This window comes from Pleurodeles waltl, chromosome 10 (genome assembly GCF_031143425.1).
Source record: "Pleurodeles waltl isolate 20211129_DDA chromosome 10, aPleWal1.hap1.20221129, whole genome shotgun sequence".
In the NCBI taxonomy this organism is placed as follows: Eukaryota; Metazoa; Chordata; class Amphibia; order Caudata; family Salamandridae; genus Pleurodeles; species Pleurodeles waltl.
This window is the reverse complement of record NC_090449.1, coordinates 712,241,783-712,256,352: the sequence shown is the minus strand read 5'-3', so window position 1 is coordinate 712,256,352 and position 14,570 is coordinate 712,241,783. Positions and strand designations below refer to the sequence as shown.

General features: G+C 41.7%; 1 protein-coding gene across 1 annotated transcript in view; it reads left to right on the top strand.

Moving 5' to 3' along the window:
- CCNY (cyclin Y) overlaps nucleotides 1-14,570 on the top strand; it is a 457,171-nt gene that overhangs the window by 425,583 nt on the left and 17,018 nt on the right. The window contains exon 9 of the mRNA XM_069211213.1: nucleotides 10,805-10,967. Coding sequence (XP_069067314.1) covers nucleotides 10,805-10,967 — 163 coding nt within the window. The remainder of the gene's footprint in view (nucleotides 1-10,804; nucleotides 10,968-14,570) is intronic.

Below are 14,570 nucleotides of genomic sequence, written 5' to 3'. Positions count from 1 at the left end.
TTTGCTTGGTCGAAATGGCAGTTTAAAACTACACATATAGGCTTCAGTGACAGGCCTGAGATGTTCTTAAGGGCTACTTAAGTGGGTGGCACAATGAGTGCTGCAGGCCTTTTAGTAACATTTAATTTACAGGCCCTGGGTGCATATAGTAGCATTTTACTAGGGACACACAAGTAAATTAAATGTGCCATTTGTGTGTAAGCCAATTTTACCATGTTTAAAGGAGTCAATAACAGGAAGACTTATTGGCCTTGCCAATGCTTGTTTTAGGAGTGGTATATATCAGTGGTTCCCAACCTGTGGTCCACGGACCCCCAGGGGTCCGTGACACATTCCTAGGGGGTCCGCAGGCGGAGCTGGCAGGAAGACACTTCTCCAGCTGGGGCCTCTGAGAAACATGTGTGTGTTTTTCTATTCATTACTTTATCCAGCAGTTTAAAAAGCCCTGCAAATTCATCTACCAGCTTTCACGCAAAAAATAAAAGCGTTAAGATAACTCATGTAATTAATGTTCCTGCAGGAGAGAGATGGGAGTTTTGAGTAGTGGCAGTTTTGACTCATCTAAGATAGCGCAAAGGGTTAACGTGCCTGCTGCAAAGAACGTGTATCATGCAAAAAAGTGTTTTATGTGCATAGCACAGTGGGTTACTGCTTTGTGACAGAGATTATTTTGTCACTGTGCATTTCATAAATTACAATCGTAATGTAGCACAGTGGGCTATAAACTGTGGTCAAAGAGCTGCATTCAACCTGCAGAAATTAGAAAGTTGTGTTTTTACCCAGTCTTTCATTATGCTAATGCTTGTAAAAAATGTTTGCTTGCATAGACATACATTCCTATTATTAAAGTCAACGCTAGCCACTGTGTTATGTTCTGAATCCCGAGTTTGCATGTCTCCAAACCAAGCACTCTTAGAAAATGCCTACCAGTATAGATGACATGTGAATCCTACACTTTGCAGTCCACTGTAAAGCACTCCGACACCCTACACTGGTATGAGAGGTGCTATAAAACAAATGAATTACATGTGACAGAGAGGTTATGGAGAGAAGAGAGGCCCTAATGGTTTTACTTCCTTTCCCCACACATTTATATGTGAAAAAGCTTCTCAGATCTTATGTACCTAAAAATAGAAACAAATGGCTTGGAAAATGTAGAATCTGACCTGAGCATTCTGCTTCCCTAAATAAAACCAAACAGTGAAAAGTTAGTCATAGAGATGCAGTGTCGACCTTTCCATTAAAATTATTTGATTTTTTGCATTTTTTCAAAATAAAAGAATTTTATCTTTAGTAATTTGAGTATTTGTTTGGTGTGTTCTTATTTGTGTATTTTTTGTAAAATTCTGTTTTAATTCTTGAAATCTAAATTGTACAAATTGCTTGGGGGTCCCCGGCATCCAGCAGTGATTCAGTGGGGGGTCCTTGGGATTCAAAAGGTTGGGAACCACTGGTATATATCATACACTATGTGCCCAATTTTTGTGGTTTCTGTAATTCACAGCCGTGTTAAATATTATTTTTCTAGCAATTCTGGATCGTAGCTGTCTGGACTGAGAAAGCTTTCATTAGTGGAGAGATGAAGGGACGGGGGCTGTCCAATGGCGTGGGTCTCCATTAAAGATATATGGTGAGAGGCCCCTGAGACTCCCCTACCTCACAGAAATTCCTAGATTTTAGGATGAATGGGGGTGGGGGCTGGTGTGTGCCTTCCTTGCACTTTCGGGGCCCGCTCTATGGTCCCAGGATTTCCAGTTAGAGGCCAAATTAGAGCGCAGTGATCTGGATTTAAATAGACCAATGCCGGTAAGCGTTTGAGGGCAGAAAAGAACAGACGCCAAAGCAGACCACAACTATTTCTTATAATCCCAGATTACAACCTCAAAAGAAACATAAACCCGCACGTTTTGCTTCAGTGTCACAGAAATAGCCTTGTGTGTTTAATGTGTTTCTCCGGCTTATGTTTGTCCAAATGTTATGACGGTCGCGTGTCTTCCTGAAGCGTCAGGCTCCCTTTTATACAAGTAGGTGATTTAGTGTACGTGTGTGGGTGGGGGGTCGTTTTCAAGTGATTGCAGACGCTTTCATTTGTAAAGAATTTAGTCGAATTCTTCCACTCGTGCCGTACGTATTACTTACTGCACATTAGCATCTCCAATGAAGGGAACGCGCAGTAAATTCCGCCAATATTTTTGTCCAAACATGTTCATTCTGACCATATATTACAGATATTGTATTTTATGGAGCTACAGAAAACACTTGGAAAGTAGAGGGCCCTATAAGAAGAAATGTGCAGGACATCCCGTTTTTAAATTCGTTTACAGATATAGAAACCGCTATGATTCGTAGTATCATTTTTTACTTACTGGTAATCTTCATAATACCTGGGGCCTTCTTCCTCGACCAATTTTATCACACTCTTCATGAAGTGATGAGGAATTTAGGGGAAGTGGCAGCACCCACGTGGTATTAGCCCTGTTACTTATTAGTGGTGCTTAATTTGTGATTGTTGTTTCCGGTGCTGAGCACCGGCACTTATTTTTGCGGGCTGGGGCTTATTCTTCTGCCTCAAGCATTCGCTGCGAGCTCTTGTAGCAAAAGACACATATGGGAAAGAAGGAGGAAGAGGAAAGAGAAAAAACATCACAACGTTAGAAAGCTGCGAAAGTGACCTGGAGGGGTAGGGTGTGTGAGTAAATAAATGAAAGAGGCCCGATATGTCTTCAGGGTTACTCTGCCTCGGTATTCCGTGTTCAGACATGTAATTGCAGGAACCGCGTGTTTCAGAGGAGAGCTTTGAGCACCGGCACCTTTTTATTTACAAATTAAGCACTTCTTATTAGTAATCTGTGTTACTCTTGCGGCCATCTTTTACCCCTTCCTTCCTTACTGCATGATAGGTAGTAAGGAACGGGATGAGGACCTAACCTACGTAGCTAATAAAAGTTTTTGAGGCGACACGTGTAACTGGTATAAGTAATTCTAACTGACAGGCATTACTGTAAACCGAATGTTAGTTTACATTACCTGTAACAAAATATCTGATTTCAGCCTAACAGAACTGAACTATTCTGACAAAAGAACTGTGAGAGATGTGCTTGTTTCTAACATCTACAGTAATTTTGGGCACACATTGGAATCCCAGGACCGACACATCCTTTCAAGGGTGTATACACCAAACAATTAATACTGCAGTATTGCTGTCCTTCTTTGGCCAGCAAATGCATGTTAGGTGTAACTTCCTGACCCACTGTTAAGTCAGTCGTGAAAGATTTGCACCGGCTCCCAACGGACCAAATAATTTAATTCAAAGTGTTGTGCACCGTTTTAAAATCTTTTCTGCCCCCTTTCTGCAACCTGGACGCAACCTCAGATCTAGTGGTGCCGATCGGCATTCCAGCATATAGGAGAAAGAAGCACAGTGAAAATAATAGGAGCATATGGTCATATTTGTTGGGATTTCCTTCGACTGTGACCCGCATCCTTGTACCACCGTACCGTCCCGCTGAAAAGCAAAAAAACAACTACACCTCAGAAGCTGACACTACTTTGGGACCAGACGTTCATCTTGCAAATTTTCCTCATGCTGCCATCCAGGTCTGTCGTCAAATCGAGATGACGGACTGTCCGTGCCACCCTTGTCCGGTATCTTCTGCAGTGTCAAGAAATACGTAATACACTGTTCCAAATAACGTACAAAAACTAGTGGTGGGGGTCCTAAATTCTAGGAGCAAGAAACCTCACACATCCGTAGGATGTCATGCTTCATCATCGGAGCTGCTCCTCGTCAGACCGGCGCTGCAATGTCTGACGGGCACCACCCCTAGTGGGGGGGCTCTTTGCCGGAGATCTTTTTTAATGGTGGTGCCGTGACCCCAAAGGTAAATAAGTGAAGAGGAGAACGGAAAAAATCGAGGTTAAAATTGGCTCACAAGACTGCCACTGGGTCAAAAGTTTTATTAGACCAGATGGACGGTCAGGGCCAAGATTAAAAGATATATATAGTCATAAGAGTGAACCAGAGGTAATGCTCAATCACTCTGTAAAGGATAGTCAAGGGGGGCATTGGGGATTTTCCAAAACCTACCCTATCTTCTGCAGTGACCTTGGTGGCATGCTCAAGTGATTTAAATCACTTACATCAATAAACCGGTGAATTGATTTTGCCTCAACAACTTCATCCGTGCTTGTAGAGGGCTGGGCAAGGTGTGGAGGCTAATTACAGTAAATGAGGCTTTTACAAGTCAGTTTAGTTGTGTTACTGCTGCTGCATCCTCGATCCTCAAGAGCGTTGGTAGTTAGAGCAGTTATGGGGTGCCAAATATCAAGCTAGGAGCAGCAGCTTCTACCCATAATTGACATCTGATGTGCATTTTAAGACCTGTGAAATGAGTGCTATCTAAGTAACCATTTTTTTCTTATTATAGAGGCCAGCCGACAGCTAAACCTGTCTGTAGGCCAGGCATAAAACTGGGTATTCATTTATTGAAGGCTAAGCCCAGTGCCAAACCCCTGCTACTCATGCCCAAAGGCAGTGCTCATCGGTGTTGGCTAACAACTTCCATAGGGATTGGCTGTCGACAGTGGGTTGAGCACACAACATAGCCACAGACCAGTTCTTGCAGCCAGCATCTGATGTACACAGCTAAAGTCAGGTTCAGCAAGTTATGGAAATTTAGTATGTCATTAAAATCCCATGAAATTCACTGAAAAAGTCAGTGTTATAGTTCTGGCTCAAATGTGGAAAACCACTGAAATTCACCAGTTATGGTTAGCAATGCACTCAACGGACACCATAACTCACACTGTCTGCCATGCTCCAAACACTGATGTGCCAATGGCACAGAACACAAAACTAGAGGTATCAAGAGAAGAACATGGTGGATGGCGTGTGCTGTGGTGTGTATTGTTGTGTGCTTTGCTGACATTAACTGGTGGATTTCAGTGCTTTTGCAAGTTTGAGCCACAAACCATAACTGAGTTTTAAACTGTAGTTTTTTTCAGTGTGTTTGTGTCTGTGTGTGTGTGTGTAAGTGTACAAATATGTGTATAAATATATATGTATATGTAAATAACTTTAAAGTACAGGATACATGTTAGAACTGTACTATAGTGAGTCTTTACTTACTGCTGTGATAGCCTTTCTCATGAACAAAATAGTTTCTTCCTGCCTTCCTTTGGTTGGTTGCCTGTATCAGCCACAATACATAGTAACAGACTGATATAATCTTTCATTTTCTTTGAATAAACAGCTTACTATCACAACCTCCCTTCACCACACAAAGGTTGCAGTTCTAGTCAGCATAGATCTGCTTGAAAATGTCACCAAAAACATAAAAATACCTTTGTACAGGGTATATAATGGCAGAAGTTAGGTAGAGTTCAGGCACTGTGCAAGATTACCATTTGTGCCCTGTTTAGTGCATGTCTTGGATGCATCCTTGCTGATTTGCAATGACAGCTCTGTTGCAAATGAGCATTGACTTGCACTAACCCTGTCACAAAATGGGTGCATGTCTGCAGTGCTGGTAACTGCTGCCCTAAGCAAAGATCCTTTACTAAATAGGTAGTGAACTGCATGCTTTTTCAGCCTGTAACTCCGAAGAAGTCAATTCGACCTTCCAAGACCTTTTTTGAAGATTAGACTCTACAGACTTCCAATGAGCCTTAATGACTGCCCTTTGGCCTCTTAACTCCCTCATTATATGTGGACTGGGAAATGGGCTGGATTTTCCCCACCTCTGAGTTACTAAGGCGGTAATTGTAACTCCAGGAGTGGGGGAAAATCCAGCTAATTACAAATTGTACTTTCAGAGTCCACTAGAATAAAAGGGATTACTGGAGGAATCTGTAAATCTGGGTTCATTTCCTAAAGAAATTCCTCGTTTTATGCCATACTCAGTTCATGGCTGCTAACCGCAGTGAGGGAAAGTAAAAACTTATTTTTCCGATGGGTCTGGTAATTGCTACCAGAATTAAGAGACTGCATCGGAATTGAGAAGCAGCATACATCAGTAAAGGGGGATTTAAAGGGGGTAGGACCCTGAAGATTGAGACACGTTTTGGGCCACTGGTACTGCCTGAGCTGCTGGGCAGCCAGACCTGCCCTTCCCAACTCTTAAACACTTCAGTGGCTGTCTCATAGTTTCTTGAGCGGATGCCAAACCTGCAGTAGATTACGATAGTACAGAGTTGTATACACAAAAGCTGAAATCCTTCTCTATGTAAGAGTCTCAAGCTCACCTTAGACTTGACCCTGTGAAGAAGGCTCTTTATTTGGGGCTTATTCGCATTAGAGCCCGGTTCACCAAATTAGTGATGGGCCACAACCCTCTGCTTGTGAGCAGCTCCTCAAGGGCTAGGTACCTTTTGGGCCCTGATATCTAGTGAAAAAGACCTGGTAATGATAAAACTCCACCAGGCCACTTAACTATGTATTAAAAAGCACTCATTTGTTACCTTAGTATAGTAGGATCAACAAAAGGTAACCGCCTATGCTTTCCTTCTGGTACCTAGAAAGCAAGAAACAAGCCCTAATAGTTGAGGAAGTACTTAGTATTGATAATGTGCAACAAACTCCCTCAGACACAGGAAGAGATGTCACAATCGTATCCATATCTCCATCCATCCATACTACTTGAGGTCACTAGTAGGTAGTTATAGTTAGCTCTGCTTTTCCATAGACGGAGTGTTTTTTGGTTTGCTAATAACTTTGGCCCTGTTTGACAAACTTTCATGAAATTTTCCAGAAAAAAAGTTCCGCCACCTCAGCCGCTTCCTAAAAAGCTTTGGGATGATCTGTCAAGCGGTCTAAGGAAAAAAAGGAGGGGGGTAATGGGTGGGGGCAAAACATGAAAATTCCATGCATTTTTCATTGACTTCTTTAGACATGGCTACAGCAAAAACTGCTGAGCGCAATTGCACCAAGTTCGACAGGCAGCTAAATCTTGGTCCACAGATTGTGCTTTTTGTGATTTAGTCTGAATACATTCTGTGGTTTTTCAAAAATTCTGTGTCAAAAATAATTGTATGTTTTGACGGTTGGACTGGTGAGAGCCCTTACAGGCCTCCTGTGAAAGTCCCACAGGCCTCCTGTGAGAGTGCAAATCAAAAAATGGAATACTGTGATTGGTCGAGAGGCCCTTTTTTCCCATGATCCTTCATGCACGCGCAGGAGGGAGAGGTTCCAGCGAGTCTCACAAGTGAGCACTCTGATTGGCTGGCTGTTCGAATATTAGAAATAAAATGGCAGCCATTACTGTTTACTGTGACAAATTGTAGGTGTTGTGCAAATGAAATAAAAAAGCTATATGAGGGAGTGGCAGATAGGCATATTGTACCCCTAGATTTAGAGAGGAGGTGTATAACGGACAACGACTGTGATAAAAATAAATGTATATTGTTTTTAACTAATCTTTTGATTTTGAATGACTCTCGCTAGATCATGTACAGTTAAATTTAAACAGTACAATAATTGTGTACAGTAAAAAGGGGTAGATGTGTTCTGATTGCACTCCAGTAGTAAGAATGCATTTTGTGGTCATTGTTTTTGAGAGAAAGTGTGTCAGAGAAAAGTACTGTGATGAGTTTCTGGTTAATTTCTATTTTCCCAAACAATTATGATCTTGTGAGACTCTTGCAGGATCGTGAACAGTAGGAAGGAGTTGGTGATCTTTGATATACTGTAGGATGCACACTTGCTACTGTAGGAAGGAGTATTACTGGAGATGATGTTTGTCAGAATGTACTATTTACACCCATCGGCTTTGTAAGAGTTGTGAATAGTCTTGTCCCACACCCTACAATGCACACCCATTAACAGAGAGAGGGGTGGTAGCAGGGAGGACAGTCCCTGGACAGAGCATATTATGCACACCTGTCATCCAAGAGTGAGGTCTTAGTGGAGAGGTCAGTCTCTCCACACACCCTACTATGCTAACCTGTAATCTGAGAGAGAGATCTGGAAGGAGGAAGCAGTCCATGTACACAACTTACAATGCAATCCCATTATCTGAGAAAGAAGTGTGGAAAGTGAGGGCAGTTGATGCAGACACCTTACTATGCACACCTCTCATGTAAGAGAGTGGTTTGAGGGAAGAGGTCAGTTTCTCCCCACACCCTGCTGCACACAACTGTCATTCAAGATATGGGTTTCAATGTAGGGGATACTAATACCCTACATACTACTATTTCCCTAGAAATTTGTGGCGATCCATGGAGAATCTTGCGTGAGTAGTTCATAAGCATCGGGGAGTGAAGCTTGCTGCATGGACATGTGCTGTCTTGTAAGAGGCTAGGGATACCCTGATAAAAAGTTACTGAAGCTGCCACGAGGTGTTTTGCGAAGAAGAAAGAGTCTCCCGAGATTGTAAAACCAGAGCACTTTCTTAATATCTCAAATGCAGTAATACATCAACTGTTTTTCTACCTTAAGCAATACCTCCCATGTTTGACTTTCTTCAGAACTACAAAAATACAAAGTTCCGAACATAATTCTTAAATGTACGATCTTGCAAGTGGATTGTGAGAGCTGAAAATGAAGTACAGACCCTTTGTAGCATACAGGGGATTGTGTGTTCGACTCTTGTGACCGTCTTGTAAGAGCTGTAAGTTACACAACAAAATGATTAATAGAATAATCATACTGTACTGACTTTATTATTAAAGATTAACAGGCAGTTATAACTGAGAAAATGAAAAATAAATCTGTATAACTGATTAGAACAAAATGTGTAACTCTACTATGTTGTGAGTCTCCCGTGACACACTCGCGAGCCTCCTGCGAGATCGATCAGACATCTTAAAAATGGATGTACATGGTGAAAACACATAATTTACAGTATAGGAAAAACTGATCAGTGTTTTTTTTTTTTTTAAATATATAAATATGGCGTTTATGCAAAGATAGATGCAAAGGCTATGAAAAGTACACTGGGGATATTTCTGAATATGTTAGCTACAACAACTAATAAGTTGAATATTCTCAACACAAATGTTGGAGTAGTTAGTTTCTAAATATTTAGAAATATATTTTTATTTTTAAAAGCTCTAGAAATTCACTGAAAAAACAAAAGTTAAGTTAACGTTATAGACAGGTTTAATTAAAAATATCTGTTTTCGCTTAAAAAAAAAAAACCTTAGAAATTCACTGGAAAAACAAATGTTAAAGTAGTGTTATAGTTACGTGAATCTCTCAGTGACAACGTTAACGTTTTGAACTAAAAAAAAAAAAAAACACAGAAATTCACCAGTTATAGTTAGGAGCGCTGACTATAACTTGCACCCCGCCAGGCACTGCTTATGACATCACTCATGACATGTTCTATGACATCATTTATGACATCACAGGAGAAAGATTCTGCATAGTAGATACTTACAGTTGATAGCAGCCTTGAGTATCACCATGATAATTTATAGTATGATGGCTGCAAGTAGTATGATCTTTAGCAGTTTCATATCTTGGTTAGTTTTAGCAAATACATGTTTTTTTAACAACTGTTGCATAGAATGCACACTGTTCTTAGTAGATTGTTTTCAAAACTCTGTGCTCTGTTTTTCTCATCAGAGTTTCACTGTGTGCAAGCAGTGCAGTATAGCAATAACTCTCTCCATAGAGTAAATACTGTTTACAGCACTCACTTCTCTACTGATGTCAACTTTATTTCTTAATGTAGGTTCAGTGTGTGTCAGGAGTTTGATACAGATAAAAGCTGTCTGTGGTAGGGCGTTTGTTTTGGAATTGGCATTCACGTTTTTGGTTTTCTCTGAACAGTTTATACAGATAGAACACCATACTCAATGAGGGTTTCCCATATATCTGTGGTTGATTGTGAATCTGAACTATAGAATGTGTAAATCCATAGCAATTTATACAGCAGTGTGTGGAAAAACAAAGCTTAGATGATGTCAGTGATTTCATCAATTATGCCATTTGAGATGTCATAGAAAATGTCATAAGCAATGTCATATGTGAGGTCCTAAGCAGTGCATGGCAGGGGTGCAAATTATAGTTAGCGCTGCTAACTATAACTTATTCATTTCTGTGTGGGTTTTTTATTTTTATTTTTTTAGTTCAAAGCATTAGCATGGTCACTGAGGAATTCACTTAAGAATGTTAATTTAACCTTTGGTTTTTTCAGTGATTACGTTTACCTATTGTACCTATGTAGATCCACATGTATTCATCCTGCATATTCAAGAAGTGATTGAGCTTTTAAGTACCACAAAGTGACAACATTTTAAACCAAAGAGGAGGTAAGTGTGATAGGTACATTTCAAATGGGTGTTTTAAATGTGTAAAATTAATCTTTTGCTCATATGTGCTTATAATGATAATACTTCAATGCTAATGCTCTGATAAATATAACACATATCTTTTAAATCAAGCCAAGCACATACATCACTCCTTTGTGATCTAGACAGTCTAGTCCATCCCTTTAACACCTTTCCAAGTTGTCTTGCCTGGCAAACACTGCAAACACCAGTAGTGCCCAAGGATGAGAAGGTTTCCTATTTTCTTTTTTTGTTCTCAGAAAGTTTGACATCAAATGCTAGTAGATTCTTGCAAGCTATAAAGAAAGAATATAGGAATCCATCTTAGATATTATTTTTACAGGATTACTTCTATGTCCTAGTAAAATCCATGTTGATGCCACCCTCTCTGTTGCTTGCTGAAGGGTTGTAGAGCTATACCTGTTATTGGGGACACAAAAATGCAATTAACTATTTACCATGTACAAAATAATATGAGCTGTACCTGCTATATGCAAAATATAATTCATTTTTAAATTTTTATTTTTTTTAGGAATGAACTTGAGCGTCAGTTTCTCGAATTGCTGCAATTCAACATCAATGTGCCATCAAGCGTCTATGCCAAGTACTATTTTGATCTTCGCTCAATGGCAGAAGCCAACAACCTAAGCTTTCCTTTGGAACCCCTCAGCAGGGAAAGGGCGCATAAGCTAGAGGTAAACCTGCAACACTGTTTCCAAGGCAAAACAATTTTGTTGCATTATTTTGGTGATGAAAAAATATTCACTGTGGGAAGTAAATGTTGTTTTGCAGAAAACTGCTGCCAGAATGTATTAGATATCAAGTGACAACCATCAACACATCTTACAAAATCTCTACGTTATTGTTAAAACACCCTTTTTGATGGATGCTGTGTCACACATGCTAAGATGTGAAAGGAAGGGCTGATTAGTTTGGAGGATGCCATCTGTTTCCAGATCACAGATGGATAAAAAGAGAGATGCTGAAGCATTGCAACCTGCTCAAATGAGTGTGAATGAATAAGCATGACTGAAAGTTTCCATTCTATGCTGTCGATCTGTAGTTCTGTAATGTCAGTAAAAAAGGTTTTTTTAAGAGTACTCCCATGGTCTCTTTCCTAGACAAGGAGATAGGTAATTCTGAGGAAGACAAGATTTAATAAAGCCAATAGGCCTGACTTGATAGTGAAAAGCTTTTGTGTAGTCACCTTGAAGATGTGATCCAATAGAAACCTTTAACTGCAGTTTTTTTTTTACTTTTAGAAAATTCCCCCAGGGGCAAGTGTGAATCTAGTATCTTGTCATAGCAGTGCTTCAGTGCACCGCTGGGTGGTGTTGTGCAGCTGCATGTAGGCTTCGTTCCACCCCGGAATGACGGAGCTAAGCTGCATATAAGCACCTCCCCCTGCATCCCAAAATCTGTTTTTTTCTTTCTAGACCTTTGAACAAAGATCTAGAGCTTCACTTCCTTTTTTATCGGCCTTTTGACTACTCCCAAAATGAATCCAGTGTGCAGGACTTTACCCCTTTCCCACCATTCTCTATCAGACGTCATGGGGGCGTAAAGGTGCCAATTGATCTCGCTCCAGCTCTCTGATTGAGGAACTATTTCCACAGCTGATCGAGATGCAGTCCGAGTTCCCCAGGCTATCTGCAACACTGCAGCAGGTTGAGGCCTTTAATGAGGCCATGGGACATATCCAAGGCACTCGTCTAGCCACCTATAGTGCAACTTTAGGCCCCAGAAATCCACAGGGTCCTTTAGTCCGATTACAGCCAATATTTCCATCCTCCACACTGCCTGAACACCTTTGACCTGTCATGGGTTCAGCACCAACTCTAGTGCACACTTCCACCTAAGCTTTGAGATCTGCATCAGTCCCTCCTTCATAGATGTCGCTGTCAACACCATGAGACAGTACGGTAGTAACCTTGATTTCTGCCCCTGGCCTAGGGCATGCTCCAAATCGGGTACAAATCACCCATTTCCCATACATCCTGAGTCTAATCTTACATTTCTACTACCTCAAATGATCTCTCAAAGGTTCCATTTCCATTTCCATTGTCTTTTTGGCTCAGACTATGGCCAGAGCTTGCCACCTCCCCTGATGATGGTGAGGAAGGAGGTAATTTACCACCCCCATTATGATGACAACAATCTTCACATGGACTTACAGGAGGCCAGTGGGCGTGATACTTCTCCTAATACAGGACTGATTTTGCCTCTAGGGCCCCCAGTGAAAGAAAGTGGCTCCTTGGCCGTGATATTTTGACGAGTGGGTGAAGTCATTTATCCTACAACAGTCTTCAAATAAATTCAAGACAAATGCCCTTACAAATGTTTTGCAACCTCTGCCAGCACTTGATCTGTTCAATGAAGCCCTTACTAAGACCATAATGGACGCCCAGTCCAAGCTCTGTTCGTTCCTGCGAATGAGTAAGTAGGTGGCCAGATGCCATAAACCATCTCCTGGCAATCCTGCCTTCCTTACACAGCATGCTTTTCTAGAGCCTGGGCTGGTGATCAAGGCTTCCTCCTGCAAAATGAACCGCAATTAATTCCACAGAAAGTCAAAGTGGATTGAGATGTTTCAAAAACAAATGTTCTTGTCGGCTAGACTAGCATTAAGGTCATTGAGTGATGTTTGTTTATTGGATCTGTATACGTGCACTTGACATTCCCAGCAAGATCTTGCCGATGGTCACAGAGGACCTTAGTGTCTACTTGGCTCATACTATTCAAGATGCTCAAGATACGGACAAATACGTGAGTAATGCTGACCTTGATACTACTGATTATCTAAGGCGAGCTATTTTGCTCCGTTGTGATTGTGATGCTCTGTTAGGATGCATGGATGCAGTGCATCAAAGGGAGATGGGAACCAGGTTCTCACGGACAACACCTCCACCTTGTCATACTGCAGCAAGCAGGGCAAAGTAGGTTCTTGTGCCTAGAGGCTGTGTGCCTCCGGAGTTGGGAGGAACATCGGGGCATATCCCTGATCATAAACCACCTGTCATATCCTAGAAAGCCTAGACAGACGAGCTCAGCCAGCGCCGTCTGTCAGATTATGACTGCTGTCTGCATCCTGTGGTGGCACAGGACATCTCCCGAAAGTCAAAGGAACACTGGCTAAATCTTTCTGCCACCGTTGAGAATGCACATTGTCAAAACTTTTCCATGCTGGATTTCACATGAAAACTCTAGCTAGGAGATGCATTCCAGCTGGTGTGGAGCACGAGACTCCTGCATGCTTTCCCTTCTCTGTCTCTCTGGCCCGAGTTCTGAAGTGGGTCAGGAGCAAAACGGCGAGTGTAAACCTGCAATGGTAAATAAAATAAGGATTTCCAGCCACGATCTTGCAATTGTAGAATAGCCACCTTGCAAATTAAGTTATGACTGAGCAAATGTATTGGAGACCTGGCATGGTGTGACTTTAAACAGATGCCTGTGAAGACAGTGGTGGGCATCTATCTTCTTTTGAATGGCTATTTGTTGACTGGGGTTAGTTGGGTCCTGTGATAGGCATTGGCCCTTGTATTTTGATACTCTGATCCAGTTTGCCCTGGAGATGAACTTGTCTCATCTGGGAAAGGACCAGTTCTGAATTTGGAGCCATACACAGAGACTTCCAATTAGCAATGTCAGCTATGCTGCAGGATAAATCACAAGGTTTAACCATGAACAGATCCATCACCTGAGTAGAAGAGGTGTTTGCTGCTGCACTACTGCTGTTTCCCCATGTGCTGCAGGAGACACTTTCCTCAGACCTCCAACCTGGGCACAGGTTCTCTGGAATCCTTTGATAAGTACAGCAACATTGTTCCATTCTGGTAAGAAGAAGCAGTGTGGTGGCCCCTGGAGGCTTGTGAGACAGATTGAGGTGGAATAGGACATACCAGAGGTGCCAAGGAGACTGAGCATGGCAATGTCCCTGGCCTATGAAATGGAGACTTCGTATGATGAGGAGGGGGGTTCCCACCGTCAACACATACCCCCAGAGCAGCAGACTGCACCACTAGATAAATTGGATAAGATACTCCTGGTGACTGAAACCCCAAAGGGACATAGAAGGCTAAAGTCCCTGCTGTCACTGTTGATGTAGGTCTCCTATGAGAGGACTGATGGAAGCTCTCAGAGTCAAGACCTACAAAGATGCCATTGAAAAACTGTGCCATGCATTGGATATGAAATCAAATCACTGACTTCACTGAGAGGGTATGATTCGTGGAATACACAACAGAGGACCCAGTAGGTCATATTCGCAGAAGTAACATTAGGGTGGTGGGAATGCCAGA